The sequence below is a fragment of the Dipodomys spectabilis genome, unplaced genomic scaffold (assembly GCF_019054845.1).
Source record: "Dipodomys spectabilis isolate Male_0828 unplaced genomic scaffold, ASM1905484v1 ptg000124l, whole genome shotgun sequence".
NCBI classification, from domain to species: Eukaryota; Metazoa; Chordata; class Mammalia; order Rodentia; family Heteromyidae; genus Dipodomys; species Dipodomys spectabilis.
The window spans coordinates 91,781-117,054 of record NW_024870801.1 but is presented as its reverse complement, the minus strand read 5'-3'; the positions used below and the strand labels follow the sequence as shown (position 1 = coordinate 117,054).

The 25,274-nt window shown below is 50.4% G+C and overlaps 1 protein-coding gene across 6 annotated transcripts in view; it reads left to right on the top strand.

The window, feature by feature from the left end:
- Hdac4 (histone deacetylase 4) overlaps nt 1–25,274 on the top strand; it is a 245,499-nt gene that overhangs the window by 165,283 nt on the left and 54,942 nt on the right. For all 6 annotated transcript variants that reach the window (XM_042689062.1, XM_042689060.1, XM_042689065.1 and 3 more), the window contains 3 exons: nt 13,313–13,433; nt 17,229–17,350; nt 24,314–24,445. In XM_042689062.1, coding sequence (XP_042544996.1) covers nt 13,313–13,433; nt 17,229–17,350; nt 24,314–24,445 — 375 coding nt within the window. The remainder of the gene's footprint in view (nt 1–13,312; nt 13,434–17,228; nt 17,351–24,313; nt 24,446–25,274) is intronic.

The following is a 25,274-nucleotide window of genomic DNA, read 5'->3' as shown; positions in this document are numbered from 1 at the left end:
TGGGGTCAGGGGAAGGAGGGGAGGGGAGGAGGGAGGGCAGGAGAGAGGGAGTGTGGGTTCAGGGGAAGGAGGGGAGGGCAGGAGGGAGGGCAGGAGAGAGGGAGTGTGGGGTCAGGGGAAGGAGGGGAGGGCAAGAGGGAGGGCAGGAGAGAGGGAGTGTGGGGTCAGGGGAAGGAGGGGAGGGCAAGAGGGAGGGCAGGAGAGAGGGAGTGTGGGGTCAGGGGAAGGAGGGGAGGGCAGGAGAGAGGGAGTGTGGGGTCAGGGGAAGGAGGGGAGGGCAAGAGGGAGGGCAGGAGAGAGGGAGTGTGGGGTCAGGGGAAGGAGGGGAGGGCAGGAGGGAGGGCAGAAGAGAGGGAGTGTGGGGTCAGGGGAAGGAGGGGAGGGCAGGAGGGAGGGCAGGAGAGAGGGAGTGTGGGGTCAGGGGAAGGAGGGAGGGCAGGAGAGAGGGAGTGTGGGGTCAGGGGAAGGAGGGGAGGGCAGGAGAGAGGGAGTGTGGGGTCAGGGGAAGGAGGGGAGGGCAGGAGGGAGGGCAGGAGAGAGGGAGTGTGGGGTCAGGGGAAGGAGGGGAGGGCAGGAGGGAGGGCAGGAGAGAGGGAGTGTGGGGTCAGGGGAAGGAGGGGAGGGCAGGAGGGAGGGCAGGAGGGAGGGAGTGTGGGGTCAGGGGAAGGAGGGGAGGGCAGGAGAGAGGGAGTGTGGGGTCAGGGGAAGGAGGGGAGGGCAGGAGGGAGGGCAGGAGGGAGGGAGTGTGGGGTCAGGGGAAGGAGGGGAGGGCAGGAGGGAGGGCAGGAGAGAGGGAGTGTGGGGTCAGGGGAAGGAGGGGAGGGCAGGAGGGAGGGAGTGTGGGGTCAGGGGAAGGAGGGGAGGGCAGGAGGGAGGGTAGGAGAGAGGGAGTGTGGGGTCAGGGGAAGGAGGGGAGGAAGGGTGGGCAAGAGAGAGGGAGAGTTGGTGAGGGTCCAGGGCCCCATGATGACGTCCTAGTTGCCTATCTGGGATTCTCATGAACAGCTCTGTGGAGAAGCCTGCCACCTCTGGTAGGAGCAGGTTAGTGTCCCTCACTTGATTTCCAGTCCGCCCTTTGTCCTGGAGTTGATCTGGCACCCTGGTTTTGTCTTCACCTGGGGCTTGGGAAGGATATGCATACTGGCAGTGCGAGGGGCGTCACGTGACTTGGCTTGATTCTGTCATTTCAGACTGCCAAGTTCTCCTCAGGGACGTGGGGAGTATTAAAAGCCATAGTGCAGTCTGCTGTACATGTTCAGGGTCGCTTTCTGTCACGAGTGGTTGCCGAGTGCCTTAAAAGCAGACCTGAGCCTGTGGGTGGCCCCCACACAGCTGCCGGTGCCCAGCGGCTGCTCACACGTGGGCCAGCCGTGTGTGCTGCCTGTGGCTGTTTTCGCGATCTAGGGAGAGGCTGGACTTGACACTGAGCAGGAGGAGACCTGGAGTGTTCAGCCACTGGATCGAGAGCCCCTTGGGCTGGGGCTTGTGAGGACCATGTTCAGCATGAGGAGACCTTTTGAGCCTCCGTTTCTGAGGTGCTGAACCGTGGTGCCTCCACCCTAGAGTTTAGGTGTACAAAGATGGTTTTGAGTGACACAGCAGGGCTTGTCTCCAGACAGGCCCGCTGAGCTTGCTGAGGGTCCTCCTGAAGGCTAATGTGCCTTTCCCTGAGGAGCCGGTGAAACAGAGCTCTTCACACTCCTCCATCCCAGGTGGGGTGGGCTGCGCGCTGAGCCCTCCCTCTGTCAGCAGGCTGATTCGGCTTGACTCTGGGCCTCCTTCCATTCAGAGGCTCTGGACAGAGGCCTGCACGTGACTGTCGGGGACGCGCACATTGATGCCACTTCCCCACCTTGTGCAGCTTGTCAGAACCCACCACACCCTGCCTGGGACCCTGAGTATTTCTCAGTAAAAATACTAACAAGTGACCTGCAAGCTTTTTGAAAACTTCACTCTTTACAATTCTTAATATTGAACATATATAAAGGACTATTTATAAAACATAGGTCAGACATGCACAAGCCTAAAACAGAGTCGAGTAATAGCTATGTGACGGTTTATAGAAAAGGTACGTTTGGGTTCCTGGTCCCAGCCCCTGCTCCACTGGCTTCGCTGAGGAGGCTGCCTAGCACACATATCTGTTATTCTTCCAGACTTTCACTATAGGCGTTGAAGCTTTATCGTATTTGTACCCCACATGTGTGTACTTTTGCTTTATGCACACGTTAGCATAATGTTAATGGAGTCACCAAACAGATGCCTTTGCAGCTTGTACTTCTCTGCGGTCTCTCAGCCATGTTGTGTCGGGATGGGCGTGATGTCACTTGCCATTTGGTGGCTGTGTGGATGTCACTCTTACAATCCTCATGGTCCCCCAGCGGTGGCAGCCAGCGCCCCTCTGCCATGCTCCCTGCAGTGTCAGGTTGGGACACAGCACACGCGTAACGAGCTGCTGGTTTTACAGATTGTCACAGTGGTCCCCAGATATCTAATTTCAGTAATTGTGGGGCTGGCCAACTGTCCAGGGTCTGTGGAACAGCCTTTAGGTGGTCTGGCCTTCAGATGGATGGTCCTTCGTGTGTCATGTCTGCAGATGGAGGAGGCATTAGGTGGATAGCTTTCAGGTAACTACCTGAAAAGTAGGTAGGCCTTCAGAGGGACAGGCCTTTGGATGTATGATCCCTCAGGAGGATGGGCCTTCGGCTCGCTGAGCCTTCTAAAGGATAGGCCTTCAGATGAACAGGCCTCCAGGCAGGTTCACTTTCAGTTACTTGGGTCTTGAGCTGGATCAGGCCTTCAGGTGTTATAACTTCAGATGGACAGGCTTTTGGATGGGCAGTCCTTCAGGTGGTTAGACCTTGGGTAGACAGGCCTTTAGATTGATGGGGTGTCCAGGTAGTTGAGCCTTTTGATGAATAGGCTTTCAAATGGACAAGGTGGAGTATCCTTCAGGTGGGAAACCATCGAGTAGAAGCATTGAAATGGACTGCTGGCTTTCAGATGGGTAGGCTTCTCATACATTTGACATGGACTACTGTCTATACTAGGATTCCTTCACCTGGGAAAGCTTCTTCCCCCCGAAGGCCTTTTAACTGGCGGGGTAAAGGCCACCTAGCTGACCTTAACTAGTCAGTCTCCATTGGCTCACATCTGAAAAGATCCTCTAAGTAGCACCTGGATCCATTTTTGATTGACTAACTGGAGGTAGGCCTAGCAAGTTGACGTATCCAGTGCCCTGCCAGGTAGAACCAAATTGTTGCCAATTTTACCTAGTGAAAACTTGCTTTCCATAAGCAGGGATATCAAGACCAGCCTTCCGCACAGAGGAGAAGCAGGCCCTTGCCACCGAGCTGGGATGGGCAGTGGAGACATCGCTGCAGTGGCTTTTTACCTCTAAAGAACCTTCCTAGTTCCATGTTGGACAGGGCAGCATGGGGCACGGGGACTGTCATCCTGACACTAGGTCACCCCTGGGCAGGGCCGGACGAGACCTGTCTGGCTACAGACGTGTGTAGAAGCAGGACCTCCTGGATCTGCTGGCCCTGCAGGCTCAGCCATGAGACGCTGTGTGGCTCCTGGTCTGCCTGAGGTGGGAGGTGAAGTTGGCCTGGCTTCTGCCTGGGCTCAGCCTATAGTTGTAGGTCCATCAGGTGAGCCAGCGTGTTTCTCAGTCACTGCAGGGACAACTGCGAGGGGCCGTGAGCTCGCCTGCCTCAGCCGCCACAGGCCAGTGACACTCAGGCCAGTGACACTCAAGTCAGTGACACTCAGGTCAGTCAGTGACACTCAAGTCAGTGACTCTCAGGTCAGTGGCACTCAGGTCAGTGACACTCGCTTTACAAGTCAGTGACACTCAGGTCAGTGACACTCAAGTCAGTGACACTCAAGTCAGTGACACTCAGGTCAGTGACACTCAAGTCAGTGACACTCACTTTACAAGTCAGTGACACTCAAGTCAGTGACACTCAGGTCAGTGACACTCAGGTCAGTGACACTCAAGTCAGTGACACTCAGGTCAGTGACACTCGCTTTACAAGTCAGTGACACTCAAGTCTGTGACACTCAAGTCAGTGACACTCAGGTCAGTGACACTCAGGTCAGTGACACTCGCTTTACAAGTCAGTGACACTCAAGTCAGTGACACTCAGGTCAGTGACACTCAAGTCAGTGACACTCAGGTCAGTGACACTCAGGTCAGTGACACTCAGGTCAGTGACACTCGCTTTACAAGTCAGTGACACTCAAGTTTGTGACACTCAGGTCAGTGACACTCAAGTCAGTGACACTCGCTTTACAAGTCAGTGACACTCAAGTCAGTGACACTCGCTTTACAAGTCAGTGACACTCAAGTCAGTGACACTCAGGTCAGTGACACTCAGGTCAGTGACACTCAGGTCAGTGACACTCGCTTTACAAGTCAGTGACACTCAAGTCTGTGACACTCAAGTCAGTGACACTCAGGTCAGTGACACTCAAGTAAGTGACACTCGCTTTACAAGTCAGTGACACTCAAGTCAGTGACACTCAGGTCAGTGACAAATCAATGACACTCGCTTTACAAGTTAGTGACACTCAAGTCTGTGACACTCAGGTCAGTGACACTTGCTTTACAAGTCAGTGACATTCAGGTCAGTGACACTCAAGTCAGTGACACTCAAGTCAGTGACACTCAGGTCAGTGACACTCAAGTCAGTGACACTCGCTTTACAAGTCAGTGACATTCAGGTCAGTGACACTCAAGTCAGTGACACTCAGGTCAGTGACACTCAGGTCAGTGACACTCGCTTTACAAGTCAGTGACATTCAGGTCAGTGACACTCAAGTCAGTGACACTCAGGTCAGTGACACTCAGGTCAGTGACACTCAAGTCAGTGACACTCAAGTCAGTGACACTCAGGTCAGTGACACTCAGGTCAGTGACACTTGCTTTACAAGTCAGTGACACTCAGGTCAGTGACACTCGCTTTTTGGCCCACCAGTGGCCAATGGCACCCAATTGCTTGTCCCTTAAAAGGGGCCTTTGGTGCCTAGGATTTTCCCCGCAGGAGGCCAAGGGGATGAGGTAGACAAATGAAGAGAGGAAAGGGGTGGAGAAGGCAGTCGTACTATTCAATGCACAGGCTCTGAAGCTAGGGAAATTGACAGGAGGGTTGGATTGGGACTCGTGGGGGAGATAAGGAAAAGGGTGACATCAATCCAGATGCATTGTCCTTACAAACTATCTTTAAATTATCTGTATACGCTGTAAGTGGCCAGCCATCTTTCCAAATAATTTTAACAAGTTTTCATTTGAATTTTAATCTCCATCTGCCCCATAGCATAAGATGTGTATACTTAAAGCTTCCTGTAAGGTCTGTTATTTGGAATTGTTTAAAAAATCTTTTTATTGATGTTTGATACACATGCAGAGATGAATGTACTCTTTAGATCTTTGAGAACTCCCAGGTTGGGAGATGTCAATGATGCTCACTTGCAAAACGCACACACTCTAATTATTAGTGAATTGATTTTGGTATTCAACATATAGATTCGTGTCATCTGTAAATACTGAGGACTTCTCCCCTCAGTTGAATTGCTGTTTTGCCTTTTCTTGCTACCTTGTGTTGAACCAGCTAGGACTTCACTAGCGCTGGGTTGCTATGATGATAGCAGACCTCTTTGTTTTTCTCCCCATTTGCTGCTGTTGAGTGCCTGTTTTATAGAGGGGCTTCATTCGTTTGTGATGAGTCCTCCTTATCCGATTATGGAAAACTCCCTTCTGTTCTCATTTGATATGAGTTCCAGTGTGAGATGATCAGAGGATTTTCCTGCTGTATTGTGAATTATATAGATTTATTTGAATAGAAATTTGAACTGGCATTTTAAAATTGATCAGAATTTGTTAGCTTTATCATATACTGCAAGCTTTGATTGGCTAATATGTCATCTGTTTGCATATGTTCATGAAAGAGATTTCCTTTCTTGTACTGCCCTTGCCAGGTTTGGTGTTATCATTATACTGGCCCGAAACAGAGCTGAGCATTAATCCTCTTCCTGTATTTCCTGGCAAAATTTTTTAAAACAGGAATATCATTTTTTTTTCTTGAATACTTTTTGACACATTTACAGTTTATGCCGTCTGAACTTAAGGTTTTCTTTATGCAAAGTTTTTGGTTATATATTCAATTTGTAAACTAGTTTATAGGAGTTTTCCTCCTGGGTCCACATAGGTAAATTGTATTTTTTTTTAAAGAAGCAAATGTATTTCATATACATTTCGAAAGTTTTGGTGTTTCTTGGCATATCCTTTGCCAACCTTTCTGGTGTCTGAACAATCTGAGTATTTCTCCCTTTTGCATTCCCAGTATTTTAGATAGATATTTCCCTCTAACTTGAACTGCATTCCATTCCATTTTGATATGTCATCTAACAGTCTTTGTCTTTAATTGGTCTGGTCCAGTTATATTTAATAAATGAAATATAGTATGTTTATACCTAAACCAGTCATTGTAGTATATGAACCCTACATATCTTAACTGCTCTAATTCTACTTTCTTGCTCTAGACTCTTTTTTTAACTGATACTGTTTTCCTTTTCTACTCACTTGGCAGTTAACCACCACTCTGCCATTCCTCTCCTGATTTGAATTACAGCGGCCAGCTCTACACTATCAGAATCTAATCTGAATTAGTACTTTTGCCTATTCCGACCCAATGTGAGAATCTCGGAATACTGTAACTGTATTTGTGACTTCTATTTCTGGTTAAAATTCATAGGGCATTGTTACTTCCTGGCACGAATACAGTTGACTCATATATTGTTTCTTCTACTTTTGATTCTTTTCTCCAGGTCTAAACTCCTTCCCCCTCTTAGCTTTTCTTCTATTGCTTAGTATAATAAATTGTTATGATGTGAGCACACATCAATTATTAAAGGTTATTTTTGCTGGATATAGCATTCCAGGCTTATATCAGTACTCTGCAGATACCATTTTCTTTTCCTCAGACTTTCTGTGTTTTTTATCTGTGAAAATTAGCTATCAGTCTTATTTTTCCTTATTTAGAGAATCTTTTTTTCTGGTTACATTTTTTAAGATTTTCCTCAGTTGGGGCACTGTGGCTCACACTTTTAATCCTAGATACCGTGTTGGCAGAGATTGAAATCTGTTCAAGACCAACCCAGGCAAAGTTTGTAGATTCCATCTCGCTCAATGAAAGCTGTGTGTGCTGATAATAATGCACCTGTTATCTCAGCTACACAGGAGCCATAAATTAGGGGGCCAGCAGGAGCTCAAAGGCAAGACCCTATCCACCCCCAACCAAAGCAAAAAGCATCTGGGGAGTGGCTCGCGTGGCAGCCAGGGCTGAATTCAAACCCCGGTACTGCCCCTCCCCCATTTTTTCTGTTTATTTTTGGTTTGTGCAGTTTTAATGAATGTAACTGTGTGGGGTTTTGTTTTCTTTTTTTTTTGGCTTTAATTTCTTCTATGTGGATTCTTAGTTCTTAAATCTATGTTTTCTTTTAAGAATTCTTAGAACTGCTTCTTCTCAGCATTCCCCTACAACCCACCGGGCTTGCCGCAGTCTCTCCATGCACTGCCATTGAGCTTTGGTGCTGCCGGAGCACGTCCTGGTGTGCTTTCCCATGGCTCCTGTTTCAGTAGCAGTGTCTCCTAGCCTGTCCTGTACTCGCTAATCTGCACCTCACCTGCAGTGTTGTCTGACTCATCCATCAGAGTTCTCCAGTTCTCATTTGTCTGGTTTCACAACCTCCCGTAGAAGCCCTCCGTCTAGTTTCGCCCTGTGTCTGGCGTGGGTGTTTTAGCGAGGCCCTATGGCTCACTTGGTTTTCCCTGCTGCTCCACGTGTGCCTGGATTGCTGAGAAGATCATGCAGAGTTCAGGCTGCATTTTGCGTTAGATATTTTGATTTTGTTTTGGGCCATACTAGAGTTTGAATGTGAAGCTTCCTACTTGCTAGCCAAACAGTCTATCACTGAGCACTGGATCAGCCCTGTTCTTGTTCACACCCTGTCTCCTGCTTTTACCTGACCCAGCATCAGATCAAAACTCTTCTACCTCCACCTCCCAATTTGTGATTATAAGCAGGCACCACCTGGCACCACTTGGCTGTGTGTTGAAATGGAGTCTTGCTAAATAGCACCCAGGTTGCCCTGGAACCACAATTCTGATGTCCACCTCCTCAATAGCCTGAATTACAGGCATGTACCGCTGTGCCTCACTAAAACATCTTGACCACATTCACCTGGTCAGATTTAGAACTTACTCATCATACCTCTTACATGTGAAGTATACTCTCGAAGTCCTAAGCCAAAACCCATGGGGTTTCCTGGGCTCCTTTCACCCTTACTGTGCTCTGATTCTCAGAGGAGAGGCTGTCCTGGGTACCCCGCTGTCCATAGTGCTCCTTTCCTGGGGCTCAGCCCTGGTTTATGTTCCCCAGCCTCTTCTGTGCCTACCTTGAAATAATGGTCCTTACAGCTGCATTACTGAAGATAAAATGCACCCTGAATGTTTTCAGCTCTCTGACACAACTCTCTCCTCGGCACTGTGTGTGATCTTCATTATGTCTAGCCTGGAAAGATATATTTTGTTTTGGAAATTCACTTTTGTGTAAGTTTTAAATTGAAAACCTGACATTTTGCCTTTAGTTAATCCTCATTAGATTAGAAGTATTTACAAGTGGGACTTTTAAAAGAAATCCTGGTGCTCTAAAAACAACTGTCAAGTAAATTTAGTTAGCTTTATTTTTATTGTAAAGATTGTTATTATACAAAACTAATTCTAAATTGTATAGTCAAATATTCCATATTGTTTTGAACATTAGTTATTTTGCTGTTTCAAATAAACATAATATTCTTCTAAGAATATATAAGTAATATACTCTCATACTTGTCAATTTATTACTCTTTTGATATTCATAAATTCCTAGTAATTCTGTGTGTGTGTACCAGTACACACCAGTACTAGAGCTTGGACTTACCGTCCCTTTTAGCTCTTTTGCTGAAATCTGGCACTCTACCACTTGAGCCACAGTTCCATTTCCAACTTTTTGGTGGTTTATTGGAGATAAGAGCTCATGGACTTTCCTGAGTGGGCTGGCTTTGAACCTGGATCCTCGATCTCAGCCTCCTGAGCAGTTAGGTTTATAAGCCTGAGCCTCCAGTGCCCTGCTTATATTCTTAGTACTACTTTCTCTACACAGAGCCATCGCTGCTGAAGTAACAGACTCCAGGTGCTCCTTATTAACAGTCTCTGGAGGTAGCAGCCAACACTACCTGGGCCCTGTGACATTGGGGCCAAGAGGACACTGCTGCTCTTGTGAGAGGCCCATCTTCTGGCCCCACAGCCCAATCTCTGAGGGCTGTCTCCTGCTCAGCTCTCTGTCTTAGGAGGCTGCCAGGGGCTTTGATCAGGTGCCTGCAGGGTGGTCATGTGGTATGGAATGCACACGGAAAGAGTGCGCGTGTGCATGTGCGAGAGCCAAGACCACAGGTGTGCTGGGCCTGGGCTGGACTCACAATGAGCCCTCCTCCTTCCCCTCCTCTGTGGTTAGCTTATGGCTCAGCATGTGTCCTACTTGTTTATTTTCCTTTGGAGTAGGGAAAAGAGAGGTTGTTTATCAAAGGATTGCAGCTCATGTTTTAAATATCAGCTAGTCAATCTGTGTCACAACTAACCAGCAAATAACAATTTTTCTGATAGTTGAAAGGAACGCAGACTAAATCACTTTCTCATAGTTTAGCAGAGTCTTCCAATAAAAATATCATCTCCAGATTCATAGAATATGAAAAGCTTTGACTTTAGAAAACATTTTGGGTCTGTTTATGAGTCAAAACAATTTCTGTGCTGTGCAGTACGCCCCATCCACCCGTGCCCAGGCGCTGGAATGTTCTCTGCTGCTCTCCAGCCTCATCACAGACAGCACCCGTGGTTTTCACTTTGTGGATTTGGGTGGTCAGGTTTTATTATTAATAATAAGCTGTGTCCAGTTGGGTCTTTGGCAAGCCTGCATAGACGTCGCAGCCCTCAGTGTGGTCTTGTGGCAGGAGGGCAGGCTGGCAGACTGCAATGGGGGCGCCACATGGGCCTCTCCTGTCACGGCGTTCAGGATACCTCACCCATGAAGGGGAGTCTTGTTTGTGCCAAATTGTAACACGCTTACGGGGCAGATGCATATGGGAAAATGCAAAGGATCTCTGTTTTCAAGCATTTGAAAACCCAGTATAAAACATCTGTTAGTCAGTTTCTCGGGATTTTATTTTTAAAGAACTTACTAAATATTTGACAAATTTTGTTAACATTTGTAAATATTTACAATACATAATATTGAGTTTGGATAATTGCGCAGTTTTCTTTTACTTATTACTCATTTCTTTTATTTGGTATTTATTTTAATACCAACAAAACTAAATGAGTTTGATGGAACAGTGAATTCTTAGGAGTTATGTCAGTAGTGGGAACACACTATCTGTGATCAATCAGATTTTTATTGAAAGACACTTGGGAATTGAAGATACATGACAGCAGCCCAGGCCCAGGAGGAGGAAGTCTGCCTCTGAGCAGACTTTGGCAGCGCTGAAGCACGGCGTGCCATGCTGTGTGCGTGTTTACAAGCACAGCCTGGTGACACTGGGGAAAGCCACACATCTGTTTGAAAGTTGTACATAGGGGTGTGGCTCTGTGCTTCCATCACTAGCTCTGGAATAGGGTGGTTGGTGGGTAGATAGGAGGATGGGTGGGTGGGTGGGTGGGTGGGTGGATGGGTGGGTGGATAGATAGATAGATTTGAAAGGTGAGAACGTAAAGATTAAATACCTGACCCCAAAAGTAATGTCTTTGAACAATTTGTGAAGTCATATCTCCCGCACAGGCAAGTGAGGAATAAGAAAAAGGAGTAAACCTTAGGCAGAAGCTGAACATCAGTGACAGATTCATCATTCATCAGTGTGCCCGGGGGCCCGCTCACTCCCTTGGCAGCCTGTGTGGGGGTGGCAGCCCCCCAGCCTCTGCCCTGTCTGTCAGCCTGTGCTCACCGCCCTGTCCTCACTGGCTTTGCTCTTCCTGCTCTCTTCTGCCCAGCCTTGCATGTTTGCTCAGATTCCTCCTTCTACTCCTGGTATATGAGCATCATGGTTGGTTTTATTCATGCCTCATTCCTGCTGGCTGGAACCATGCTGGTACCTCCTAAGAGCACCATCAAAATCCGTCCAGTGGAGCTGAGAAGGTGGCTCAGTGGTAGAGTGCTTGCCTAGCATGCATGAAGCCCTGGGTTCGATTCCTCAGACCACATACACAGAAAAGGCCGGAAGTGGCGCTGTGGCTCAGGGACGGTGCCCAGGCCACAAGTTCAAGCTGTCCAGTGGAATAATGATATCCAGCATGAAAAATTAGAGAACTTTGTGGTACACAACATTCCTTTAAGCGCAGAAGTCTGTGGAAGGATACATGTGTACCAGCGAAGGAGAAGGGAATGGAGAATAACCGTCTTTCTCTCCTTGACTTGTTCTCTGATAGAGCTAAGAGCAGAAGTTTTCTTAGTGAATTTCTGCTTCATGGTGGACCCTCCAGACCTCCACCCAGTCAGCTTAGTCAGCTTTCCCAGCATTCTGTGGCCCATCTGGATCACATCCTGTCACAGCTTTGGGCCGTGTCCTAAGGGCTGGATGTCCCTTGTCTGTACAAGGAGCTCTCACTGGACCAACTGCTGCAAAACTCTTAAGTGTGGTTAACTAACAAGCATGCACACCAGCTGTGATAATGACACACATCTTGGGTATATGGTAAAGTCAGCAAAGGAAAGCTAGTTCTCTAATGTTATTAACTATTTCTGGCAAACATCCACAAAGTCTTATATACTCTCTAGGTACATCAGAATGAAGCATGAAAGTAACGGTAGCATGAAGGAAAACCCAGGGCTAAAACAGTAAAGATGAACTTCTGTGGTGGTGGTGGAGATTGAACCCATAGTCTGGTACATGATAGGCCCCAGCGTGCACTTGGCTCTGAGCCTGTACTGCCAGCCCTCGAAGCAGTTATTTATCAAATGTTTGAAAGGAAGATGAATTGTAAAGCTTCAAGGAAATGGTAAATGTCACAGTGGAATAACCAGAACATGCTTTATGGAGGCAGTGTGTGAACAGCAGAATAGCTAACTTTAAAAAGAAGTAAGACACTAAGGTTAACTGCCAGGATTGACCTCACCTGACCCCTCCCATACCCTCTACCAACAGTTGCTCCTAGCTTTCATGTGTGGGTTAAGTAGGCTGGACTAGCATAGAGTTGGCTCTTCATCAGCTATAATAGTACAAAACAAAACAAAAACAAAAAATGCTATACAACTCAAGAGAATAGAGCCACACCGCCAGCACACACCCACAGGACTGCTGGGAGAAATGGGCCCAGGACACATTGCCAGTCCTGGTCCTGAATGCTGGGAAGTGGGCTCCCGCTCCCTGGTTCTGGGAAGGGGGACAAGGTAGAGATATCTCAAGGCTAAAGTCAAGTTGGTGAAGTAAAGATATTGTGCTAATCTCTGCTATGCAGATCATTTGAACCTGGACCTTGCTCACCGGTGGCCATTGCAGTTGGTGTCTAAGGGCAAACAAAGCCTCCAAGCAGGAATGCTTTTGCATAGAAATGTGGTCCACTCACCGCATGACCTAGTTTGACCTATTAACGGCACTATTTGAGTTCCATATGACACCAGGGAAACCCCACGAAGTTCCTCATGAAGGATGGATCCCACCAACTGAAGGTTGGGGTGGATCTGAGGAGCGTGTGCTAACAGCGGCAGGCCTGTAGAGGCTGAGTCTCGGCATTCCTTCTGTATGTTCGCCCTTTAATACTGCTTTGAACAAGTCACCCCACTAGAAGAACGGCCCAGAGCCTACAACTTGTGCCTGATCAATGTGGCTTCACCTGCTCTCTGTACGTGTGGCACCCTGTTGGAGGGCAGAGCTGCCGTCTCATGATGAGAACGCTACGTGCTGGGGGTGTGGAGGGCACTGGTAGCCATCCCCCCGGGCAGCAGGCCTGCCTCTCCATGTGCTGTGTGGGATACTTCTGTTGGAAAGAACCTTCTAGAGCCTACTTCTTGTGCAATAGAGTTGGGATATAAAACTCCCTCAGAGGTGGCCTTGGGAATCTTTCCCGTGGTTAGATGTGTATTTAAAAAGATTGTAGTGTGTAATGCCTGGGTGAGAAGACCGTCCCCGGCCCAGTCCTCCAGGTCTGCGCAGTATCCCAGAGTCCACTGCCTGCCCAGCCATTTGTTCCCTGCCCCATGCTGTCCTGTCCTGCTCTCGTTGCTAGGTGCCGTGGCCAGCACTGAGGTGAAGATGAAGCTGCAGGAGTTTGTCCTCAACAAGAAGAAGGCACTAGCCCACCGGAACCTGAACCACTGCATCTCCAGCGACCCCCGCTACTGGTATGGGTAAGTGGGCGTGCCCCATTTGGGCTTCTCTCTGGGCCGCAGCATACCCAGCTCCAGGAGCAGGAACGAGAGGACCCAGTTCTTCACCTCCTCAGGAAGGGTGGGAAGCCCATCTGCACTACCAAGATCACTGGTTCCCTGGAGAGTCCATAGCACTTCGGTATTATTATTTTGACCAGAGCCCACATGATGGGCAGCCGTTTGTGCTGAGAGTGGATGGAAAGGGTTGCGTGGAGGCCCCTTCCAGAGGCCCTGTGTAAGCGGCGGGGCCACAGTGAAGTAGCTTCCTGTTACCATCCAGAATACATGGTTGCTTTGAAGACTGCTCTTCTATAGATGCTAATGGCCAAACAGCAGGATGGTTTCCTACATCAAATTGTATAATCAGACTCAGGAGTGGAGCCACACCTGTAATGCTAGTGCTCAGGAGCTGAGGCCAGAGGACTGCAGTTTTCAAAAAACCAAAATTGAACCAATGAAATAAATGTAATCAACGATCTGACTGTGGGGAAAAAGAGCTATGCTACAGCCTGAAAAGGGACAGCCATTTATGCATGACACCAGGTCTCATGACAGGTTGCCGGTGATAGGTGACCTTAGCCATCAGACACAGGCTTCTGTGACAGAGGTACTCCTTTGTCTGAAGGGAATTGCCTTATAGCTCATACATAGAAGTTTGCCCAAAAGTTGGTGGTACTTGTGTAACTCAACAGATGACATGAAAACTCTCAGAGAAGGTTGAGGCAGTCCATAGGGAGCCACAGGCGACAACAATAAAGAGTTGGTGACTTCGGTGGGAGAACCCCCGCAATGCTGGTGCATCAGCGCTCCCGTGCACCCGTGTTCCGTGCTGTGATGCAGTCTTGGCTGTCAGCTCACATTGCGATGTACAGTGGCTCTGGTGTGCCATGCCTATGGCAAGGTGTGGGGGTTGCCAGGCAGATGAAGTAGAAGATAGCAGTAAAGACAGACATAGGGCTCAAATTGGGACAGGCAGGGTTAGTAGGGCCTGGGAGAGATGGAGGGACCTAGGGATGGCGAACCTGTTGGTTACGACTGACCCAGAGCAGTCCTGGGGGACCCTGTCTGTCAGAGGAGGGGCGGTGGAGGGCAGGGCCAGCGTGGATTAGGAAGCTGTGCTGGGAACGGCTCTATGAGCTGTGGGCCTGGGGAGGCACCGTGGCTGACCGCAGTGGAGACCCTGGAGGGTGGCCACCGCGGTGGTGCGGACAGCCGCAGTGGTGTGGACAGATGGGGCTGCTGGAGAAGCACAGCGTGAGGAGGAAGGCTAGCAGGAACAGAGGCTGTGTGTGATGCGGGCCTTGATGCGGCCAGGGGGTGGTGGAAGAACACTTCCTAGAGTCAAAGGTCTCCGGGGAAGAGGGACCTGAGGAATGGGTGCAAGGTTGCCAGGTGAGGGAGGTGCTTCTCGGGAGCAGTGGTGGGCAGTGTCCAGGAGAAGGAAGGGAGCGTGTCTTTCACTTGAAATCACCTGGTGAGCAGGTCACCTCAGGTAGGTGACCCACCTGAACAGGGCTTGCTGGCCCAAGAGTCATGCTGCCTGCTCTGGGGCTGTTGAGGGGGAGACACTACCACGGTGACTAGAGTCTGACCTCAGGGACCTAAGTCTGTGACAGGTGTGTTTCATTGGGTTTGGTGGCTTGCTTGTGACATCATATAAGACCCTAAATGAAGCATCACTGGCAGTACCCACTGCCCTGCGGCAGAAAGTTCCTAGGAATCGATCTTTGGGGGAAGAGCTAAGCCATGAGCTGGCCTCCTGCCATACCTGATGCTTTGTCAGAGCTCATGACCACAGCACGAAGCCAGAACAGCTCCTCTCGTAGAAGAAAATGCCTCATACACTTGGCAGCCTGTTGAAGGGGAGAGTTAGCAAAGATTTCGGGTCACCAGAACCATCAGCTGTGAACCTGAAACACCAGACTTCACCCAGAGAACTTCTGCTTTTTGAAAGGCATCTTTGAGAAAACGAGGCAAGCAGTAGACTAGAAGGAAATTCCAAGTGCATATATATCTGACAAACTACCTGTAGAGGTTGTATAACTTAATATTCAAAAACAGGTAAAAGGCATTAGCAGGTACCTCACAGAGGTGAAGTATGGGTGTCCACAAAGCCCATACAGTATCAGCAGGGGTGTTCAAAGTGGAACTCCAGCAAGTCAGCTGCTGGGCCAGCTAAGCTGTAGTGGGCAGATGGGGCGGGGTGTATGGTGGCTATACTGCAATAGGTTGCCGGGGACTTAAGTAACGTAGCCCCATTGGGGAAAGGTTTGGCAGTATCTTAGAAAGAGAAGTGGGTGCTCACCTACCTTATGACCAGCATGTGCCTTTCCGTGTTGGCCAAAGACAAAGCTTGTCCACGTGAAGGAGCCACTCTTGTGCTCATGGCAGTGGAATTCAGGACCACCAAAGAGCAGAAACAAACATGAATCTGTGGGCAGGTGAATGGCCAGACAGGCTGCGCGTGTCCATCTCAGCGCTGGGAGCCCCCGGCGCCTTTTAGACGCAAGGCTGTGCTCAGCCCGCCCAGGCCCTCTGCCCCTCTGAACCCGACCACCGCTTCTCTGAGCTTCTGTGTCTCTGTCTCCAGGCTGGAAGCAAAGGTTGGAAACTGGAAGATAATAGTAAGTGAGGAATGACTTAGATGGAAGGAGCTGTTCTGCAGGTGCTGCCCGTCATGGTGACAGGGTGTAGCCGGTCTGCGTGAGTTCGTGTGGGCTGATGTGTGAGGTGTATGATGCTGTCTAGGAGTCCGTGTCGTGGTGAGATATGAAGGGTTTGGGGAAGGGTGAGCTCAGCTGTGGCTGGAAGTTTGGTTTTGTTCACACTTCTGGATCCTCCCTCTGTGAGACCCAGGATACCTGGATTTGTCTCTGGAACTTTTCAGCACATTCTTTGTACTGTGTGGTTTCAAATATTTAAATGTACACCTGTGCACCTTCGAGAGCTCCCCACTCTTGATTCAAATAACTCCAGATGCATGAATGTCAGGTATTGTGTGTTCAAATAGCGAAACTCCAAATACAAAAACTGACAAACTTGTTTCCAGGCATTAAGCAGATTATGCAGCATAAAGACCTGCAGATTGTCTTAGATTTGCGGTGTGTGTGTACAGGCTCAGCGGCCAGTGCATCCAGGGCATGCTGGTGGTCATCTTGGATAGCCTCAGCATCCCTTGCTATTCTATCTCCTCCCTCATCCCTCCATTTCCTTGGAGCATCCGTCCTCCTGAAGCCCCTCCCATCTGCTCGCTGTTCGGCCTCTGTGTGGTGTCTGGCCATTCCTGAGGAAATACACTTCACAGAGCAGCTCCCAGGACACAAAAGCTTGGCTCCTATTGAACTCTCCATCTCCTATTAGTCAGAGCAGAGGGGTGGGCCTTTTCTTCTGAAGGAGAAGCCCTCGGGGATCTGTGTTCTGGGAGCAGAGAGAACTCCATGTCACCAGTCCACTGTCCATCCTGGGCCATCTGCCATCTTCTGCCTGCACCTGAGGACAGGCCCTCTGGGCGGCCCGGAGGGGCTCTGCAGGCCGAGGACAGACAGACACAGTAATCCCAGGATGGAAGCAGAGGTGGCAGCAGGGCTGAGTGAGACAGAGGAGCCCACGAGCCCACGTGCTCACTTGTTGGAATATTTCCGTTGACTCTCAGCTCACTCCTAGGATGAGAGCCCTGATAATGGGCTCTGAAGTTCCAAAGAAGGGGCGTCCTGGGGTTGCTTACAGGTTTAGGGCGCCCTAGACACACTGATGTCTGTCTTTGTCTTTCTCTAGGAAGACACAGCACAGCTCCCTGGACCAGAGCTCACCTCCTCAGAGTGGGGTGTCAGCTTCCTACAACCACCCAGTCCTGGGGATGTACGACGCCAAAGATGACTTCCCTCTTAGGAAAACAGGTCAGTTCCAGGTCTTTGGTCAGGTGGACCTCCGCCCTGGTGAAGGCAAACACTCCGTGGCTTGTGCCAAGCCCTGTGGCACACTCAGCTCAGCCAGGGCTTCCTTCCTGGGGTTAGATCCTGCGCTTCTGCGTTAGAACACCGCTTTGAAATGCTCCCTAAGCAATGTTCACCAGCTTTCTAAGGTTCAGGCTCTGCCTGGAAACTCCTCATCTCCTTTGGGTGACAAGCCCTGCTCTGTCCCACTCCAGAGTAGCTCAGCGGGTGGTCCCCAGGGTCTGGCAGCTCCTGCTGACACGTTGCCATCGTCAGCCTTCTGTGCTGGCTCTGAGCAGCGAGGGTCAGAGTGCCCAGCGTGGGGCCAAGCCCCCAGGAGGATGACCTGCGTCCCGTGGCTGTATCCCGAGTGGCCACCACCGTGTGTAGCAGGCCTGCTTCGAGGAGAGGGAGAAGGGGATTGAGGCCCCAGAGGGTGCCTGGCATTGTGGAAGTTTGGAGAGTGCTAGCATAGCTTCGGGACGGGCAGGCGTCCTGGCGCTTTCCCAGGGTGATGGAGCCTTGGCTGTGGAGAAGGGCCTGCGTGGCTGAGGGCAGTGTGTTGGGCTGAAGGAAGGCAGGGCTTCTGGAGGGCGGTCCAGAGTGCCCTGAGTGGCCCTGGCCTGCGGAGGTGGCCCTGATCCACTGTGGTGCCACAGATGCTCTCCGAAACCAAGGGGCCATATGGGGCATGCCCTCTGGCAAGGGGCTGCCTCAGGAGATGAGGTACGAAAGGTACCCAAAACCTTCTGGGCAGTTCTGAGTATAAACGCACTAAGGCAGTGTCGAGTCCTTGTGGGGAAGATGGGACTTACCTGCCCCTCTGTAAAGAAGGAATCACTTGGCAGACACTAGGTTGTCAGCCAGTGGAACCGTGTCCCAGAGACAGGACTGGAGCCTGGAGCTGGGAGTGGGAGGGTCCTTTTAGCCAGCTTAAGTGGAGCGTGGCTAATGTTTGAGATGTGTGCAGTGGAGGTAACCCTGCCAGGCCCTGGCCAGGTGGACGGAAGGGTGTGAGGATCGTCGGCTCGTGAGACTCCCCTGACAGCCCCAGGGTGGGATGGGGCGGGCCACCTGCCCTACTGCTCCACAGCTCCAGGCCCCTCAGCAGTAGAAGGGCAGGTGTGAGGCCTGATGGGTGGCACTGCTCCTGCTGGGGCTGGTTGCTGCTGTTAGAAGTCGAAGCCCACGGGCCTCATACTGTCAGCCCGAGAGCCAGCACACTGGCTGTGCTCACTGCTGCTGCCACAGCCGCAGCCCCTGGCGGCTGTCTGTCCCTCCTGGCCGTGCCAGGCCCTGCCCAGTCTGTCACTGCCTCTCCTGCCTCCACCTCTGTGAGAACTGCCCAGAACGCTGTTGGACTTCAGGGCAGTGCTCCAGGAGACCTTCATTACAATATTATTGTATTAGCTTGTTCATGGTAGTGACAGTAGGAGGATTCCATAGAATTCGGTTAGCCATCAAGAGCAGCAAGGGGCCCAAACTGCCCCAAACACCACTTTTTCTTAGCATTTCCTGTCGTTGGCGCTGATGAGTGACATCCGGGCCTTTCTGGGAAGCAGTAACACAAAAGGCATAGCGAGTGGGCAGAAGGGTGATCGTGAGTGGCATGAGGTGCCCACTAGCCATCCCTGGGCTACACCGTACTAGTTTATGCTGGTCTCGTGCAGTCGCCTGATAGGACTTCGGTAGGAATATGTGCTGATTGCTTTGGCACTCCCTGCGTGTTTGTGTGTGCCTTCGTGGCTCCCTGCCTGACAGGTGGCTCAGCTGCTTACTCCCTCATGAAAATACCTGTTGTTCACCTGAGCTTTCATCCCAGGGAGCCGACATGGCCCTGGCTTGGCGCCTGCATTGGCCCCAGCTCCTTCACTCACACTTAGGACGTGGGGGTGGGCCCTGGGCTTCCTGGGGCCTCGGCTCTGGTCTGTGACTGCACTGGAAAACCTCTCCTATGGCTCCTGAGATGCAAGTGCTTCACACGTGCTCTGAGGAGGGTCCTGGTCAGGCTCTGAGTCTTAACCTGCAGTTCGCCCAGGGAACTTCCCCTGCCTGCCTGGGCACCTCTCCAGGTCCTTGCCTCAGTGCTCACAGCTCAGCCCAGAGACCAGCACAAACCAACCCTCAGCCCTGCTTTCGGGAACTGTGTGGACATAAACAACATTCTAGTCCAAGCCTATCTGGCCAGGCCTGCCCGGCCTGGATTGCCCTTGCCTGACCTCTCACCCTCTCCTGAGAGCTCAGGCCTAGATCAGGTCCCCCGATCCAGGCTCTAGGAGCCCCTCTCCCCCCGAGTTCAGCCCCCACCGCCTGTTAGGGGCCTGCTCGCTGCTCCTTGGACAGCAGGGGTGTCCCCACTGTTGCCTCCCACCAAAACCCATCTTGGCATTCCAGGTGAGGTGGGTATACTCCCTTCTGTCTGCTCCTAGGCAGCCTCGAAGACTGCCCCGACGGCAGAGCCTCTTTAGAGATGACAAAAGGGTACTGGTAAGTACATTTGTGAAAGATAAGATGTAGTATGGACTCATTTGAACATCTGCCAACTGGATCTTCCTGCTGTTTGTTCAGTTTTTGTGGCTGTAACTAAGCAAGACAAAATGTTTTAAGGAAGAGGTGTCCATTTGGCTCACGGCTGTGGAAGCTGCCTTTGAACAGACACGGGAGAGACACATCTGTATGTGTGGAGCGGGACTGCCCAGGCCCTCGGCATTCTCCACCAACCTCATCTTCTTCCACAATGAGGAGGCAGATATGCAAAAATTTTTTAAGAAAGGCGTTGTTGTACCCTTTCAGAGGAACTTAGATGGCGGGCGTTGTTAAGCGCCAGCCAGTTTCTGTATCAAGTCATGCTCAGTGTGCCATTCCTTAAACTTGGATACCAGTCAAACTCAAACTGCTTCTAATGTGAAAAGTACCCACTGAGATCTCAAAGTCATCTTTCCCAAATAGGCATTTTTCTTAATCATCTAGTGGTAAAACCACACCGGGATTGATGCCAGGTGCTGTAGATGTTGAGACTGGAGGAGGAAGAGAGAATGATTGGGGTAACAGCTACTCCTCCTCCCTCCCCCCCATGGCATGGCTTTCCTTCCCAAAGAGCCATGTGGCATGCAGCTTATGCAGCTTGTGATGAGACAGAACAGCCCGCTCTCCCCACAGCTTACTGCCCACAGATCGCTTTGGTAGGTAGGCCTAGGCATGTGTGCCTGTGTGTGCATGTACAGAGCTGTTCTTACGCTGTAGCTTACCTTTCTGTTGCTCCTCTGTGTGAACACCATTCCAGTTCAGTGTTCAGCCCAGTGCGTTTCCTTTAGTGCTCCACTGTGGACACAAGTTAGAACTGCTCTCTAGCGAGTACTCCGCTGACAGAAACAGGTGCCTTTGCCCCTGCTCACTCCTACTGGTATCTCTGGGTGAAAGTCTTAAAGTTCAGCGAGCACGGTCATTTCAATGGTTGATTCAAATCTCAACTTTCCAAGGTCTCAAAACAATTCTATCACTGTTGGCAAGGTTGAGCAGCATTGTGAAACAAGTTTGTATTTTCTGTTTTCCCTCCTGGAGCATCAGCCGTGTGTAGTAGGACCAGTCATAGCTCGTAGCTCTGCCGTGGGATGCTAAGCCACTGTCCCTGATGTCATTTCCTTTTCTTGTTGCTTTGTGAGAACAGGTTTTTGTTTTTTGTTTAATTTTTGTTGTTATAAAGGTGATGTACAGAGGGGTTACAGTTACCTTATATATTAATCCTGTATCTATTATATATGCTAGAAAAATGATACTCCAATTTCAAATTTTTAATTATCTTTTTGGAGCCATCTTCCTCCTCAGACAGTATATACCCATAAAGGCAGAAGCCAGGATTCCCCTGCCCCACAGCGTCTACGTCAGGAAGACAGCTGTCCCGCACGCCGCTCCCTGCTTTACTGTGGCACGTGGCGCCCACAGCTGAGCCGCAGAGTGCCCCTTGGTTATGTTCCTTTCTTATATTTCCTGTCTACTCCCCAAAAGAGATTGTGGTTTTCCCTTGCTCATTTTTCTCCATGTCTCTGTTCATCCATGTCCATGTTGCAGCAGGCCCAGGAGACTCCAGGCTGGGCAGTTAGGTGTGGCAGCCACCATTGGCTTGTCTCTGGCCTGGAGCTGTCATCCCTGGCTGTGTTGCCTGGCTGGTGTGAAAGACCCTGTGTGTGCCTCTGTATATGCTTCCTCCTTCCTTCTGACTGTGTGCATCTTCAGGAGCTTGCTAAGCAGTGCTGCCCTGTGTTTTGTAGGACCTCTCCAGAGGGTCTCTTGTTTGCCACCCAAGGCTGCCCCTCGCCGTCCAGGGGAGCGGTGCGCCTGGATCTGCTCTGCTGGACCTTTCCCACACATTAGCTCTTCACTGTTCTTTGATTTCATGCTAGGCCTTATCCTTCCCATTTTCCACTGGTGTCTCCCCACCCTTTTCTTTTGAAAATTCTCAACTTCTTCCTTTTTTTTCCCCAACATGTCTGTCCCTTGGCTTTATGCGCAGATTCTCTGAGGCCAGACAGAGACCCACAGCCGAAGCTGCAGTGAAGAATTGGGGTTAGAGAAGACACACATTTGAATCACTAGAACTGGTGTCTGTGTCTTCTCTTTAACACGCAATTCAGTCAGCTTGTGAGATGCCTAACATTGAGGTCTCTGAAGTACTTGCCTTTTCCAGAAAGAACCCAGGGGCAAGGAGCAGGGCCCCGTGCCTACAGACCCACAGCGCTTTCCACACGGCCTCACAGACCACCCTGAGACCCAGCAGTAAGCTGCTGCCTTAGGGTGCGTGGCTGTACCTTGCTTTTGCAAGCTTCGCTGTGGACTTCCTCCCTCCTTTGGCTTTTTTGTGCTCCTAGAAGCAAGCGGACTGTCTTACTCGTCCAGTGAATCCCATAGCGTTCTAAGAGGCCCACAAGGACAGGGCCTCACACTGGCTTGGCCCTGGGCAGTTGCCAATGTGTTATCCGGTTCTTTTTGGTCAGTTCTGATCATCCTGCAGGAAGGGTGGGCTCCACAGTTTAGTGTTTCTGTGTCATTGTCATGACCTAGTTAATGGTGGTTGGACTTGGGGCCAGCACCTCCTTCCCTACTATTCTGCAAGACAGATAGCAGATCTTGGCTTAGGAGGGTGGAGGTGGACAGCCCTGCCCGGGGCCTGCCTGCCTTCAAGAAAACCAGAGAACCAAGGAGGCCATGCAGATGGAAGAGCAGTAAGCAGCCAGAGGCCATGCAGGTGGAAGAGCAGTAAGCAGTATGGATCTGGCTGCAGGTAGACAGGTGGCATCGGGTACCAGAGTTGCTGCAGGTGGCCAGTCAGGTGGTGGCAGGTGGTGAAGTGGCTGTGGGTAGCCAGGCGGCTACTGTGAAGAACTGGGAACTGGGAGCCTTGGGAGGGTGTGGACCCCCACAGTCCCTGTGGATGGGAAGCAGAGTTGGACACAGGGCCGTAAGAAGAGAAAAGACAGGTCAGAGAGCAGAGGCTGGACCTGTAGTCTGTGCTTCACACAGGGGAGGATAGAATCCACCAGCAACGACTAAGTGGCTCTGGAGGGGAGGGGACGCTAGTCCACAGGGCATGGCCAGCCAGTGGCCAGTCAGACTGACCCTGTCACTCCCCGTCTTCTGTTGCTACTTGGACCCGCCCAAAGACTACCAAAAGAGGTCAGCTACCAAAAGAAGCCTCTCCCGCAGAGGACCAAGGACTGCCATGCTTTGGCCCTGGAGCTCAGAGTCTGTTCTCCCATGGTTTGCAGCTTCTGTCCCAGAGACGCCAGTGGGGTCTGAGAGATCTTGGCAGTGGGAGAAAAGTTACTGTTCTCTTGCCTAGTAACCAGGTAGGCTTCTGGCTTACTTTGTTCTCATATTCAAGTACAGACGTGGCACGTGTACCTCCACTTGGAGTCGCACAGGTGTGGAGTTACATCTGGCCTGCTTCTCAGCCCAGAGAGAAATTCCATGTAGCAGTGGGGAACTTCCCCTTGCAGAGGGAAAGGGCACCTCCCTCATTTGCCATCTACCAGTGGGACAAGTTCAGGAGTTAGGGACTAACGGGCCCCAGCAGGTGACGGCCCCACTATTCTGCCTGCCATCATCATGTCAGGTTTATCTAGCAGTCTGTCACAGACTGAAGAGCTGGTGACCAACCAGAGTCTTGTGCCTTCTCCCAGGGGCGGTAGCAGACTGGTCTGCTGGGGCTCCCAGCAGGTGAGTGGGGGGTGGGGGAAGGGCTGTGACTGGATTGATCTGGGCGCCTGTGTGGAGGAATGGGGACCCAACACGGGCTCATAGCTGCAAGGCTCCAAGTAGGCATTTGATTGCAGAAACCAGAGTCCCATCCCTAGCTGTGCATTGCCAGCTGGTGGCACCCGAAGGAGACAGGATGCTGAGGATCCACTCTGCCACCCTCCCATGGAGGTGGGAGTGGGGCTGCACTGCCCCTCCCAGAGGCTGCCCTGAACTGGAGTAGGCTGGCTTCTGGATTGTGAGATGTGGATGTCTCTAGGTGACCCGGAAAGTATGTGCCTCATGTCATTTAATAGTGGCCACGGTTCACAACCCTGAAAGTTACCTACTTGTCAAAGTGACACCTCTGTGATGATATAGGCAAGTGTTTTGGGAGAGAATTATTTAAGAGGCATCCTTGCTGAGTGACTCTTGCCCCTCATTGGCTTCTTGCCGTTCCAAGTTAACAAGCCCTAACTTGTGTTTCCATCTCCTGGTAAGGTTCAGAAGCAGTGTGGCTTAGAGATGGTACTGCATGCACAGACGCATGCTGCCCCCGCAGCCAGGCTGTGACTGTCACCACTGACAGGTGGCCTGAGCCTCTGCCCACGGAGCTGCCTTGAGCTCCTGGCGTAAGTGGCTGGTACCTTCCATCCCTGTGTCCTCCCTGCCTCATCAGCATCTTCTTTTGTGCAGCTTCTGAACCCAACCTGAAACTGCGGTCCAGGCTTAAGCAGAAAGTCGCTGAGAGACGGAGCAGCCCCCTGCTACGCAGGAAGGACGGACCTGTGGTCACTGCTCTTAAAAAGCGTCCCCTGGATGTCACAGGTATTTCTAGACGTCGAGGAGTCTCTCTTCCCCATGCACCCCCAATTACATGCCTCCCTCAGACACAGCTTGCCACACCCTTCTCCCTGGCTCAGTTCCTTGCAGGTTGTCATTAGTCTCTGGCGAGAGCTCCGTGTAGCTGGCACTGCAAAGGATATTCACAGGGTGTCTAAGTCTGGGCTTTTTACTGCCCTGCCCATTCGTGGTGAACTTCGCCTTCTCTCCACTGTTCAAGAAACAGCATGGGACTCCAACATGCTTTTTTTTTTTTAAAGTTATTTAAAATTTAATTGCATCTTTCTATGTATTAGAAAACATGCCTGAAATTTTTATTTCCCGTATATTTTATTTTTCTTTTTTATCCAAGATAAGAACTCAAACTCAGTGTCTGATGCTTATCTTTCACTGACAGGCACCTCCATCTCCATTATATTTTATTACAGTTAAAACATTAATGTAAAAATATTACCTATTTTACACATGAGGATATTAGAGGCTCTTCCTAAGAGTGAAATTAACCCATCCTTGCTCAGTCTATTTGCAAACATAAGAGTTTCAGTCAAAATCAGTCCCATAATACTCTGTAAATTAAATGATGGGCAGTGAATGTATTTGTTGAGTGTGTGTGTGTGTGTGTGTGTGTGTGTGTGTGTGTGTGTGTGTTTGAGTTAATAACCAATAACTTTAAGAAATTTACTATTATACATATAATAAGATGAATAGCAATACTGGATTCATATTCCCTGACTTCCACAAGGTGAAGGATCCAGGTAAAATTGGCTCTTTTGCAGAATGTCTTTCCTGTTCTCTAAATACTAATACTATTAGC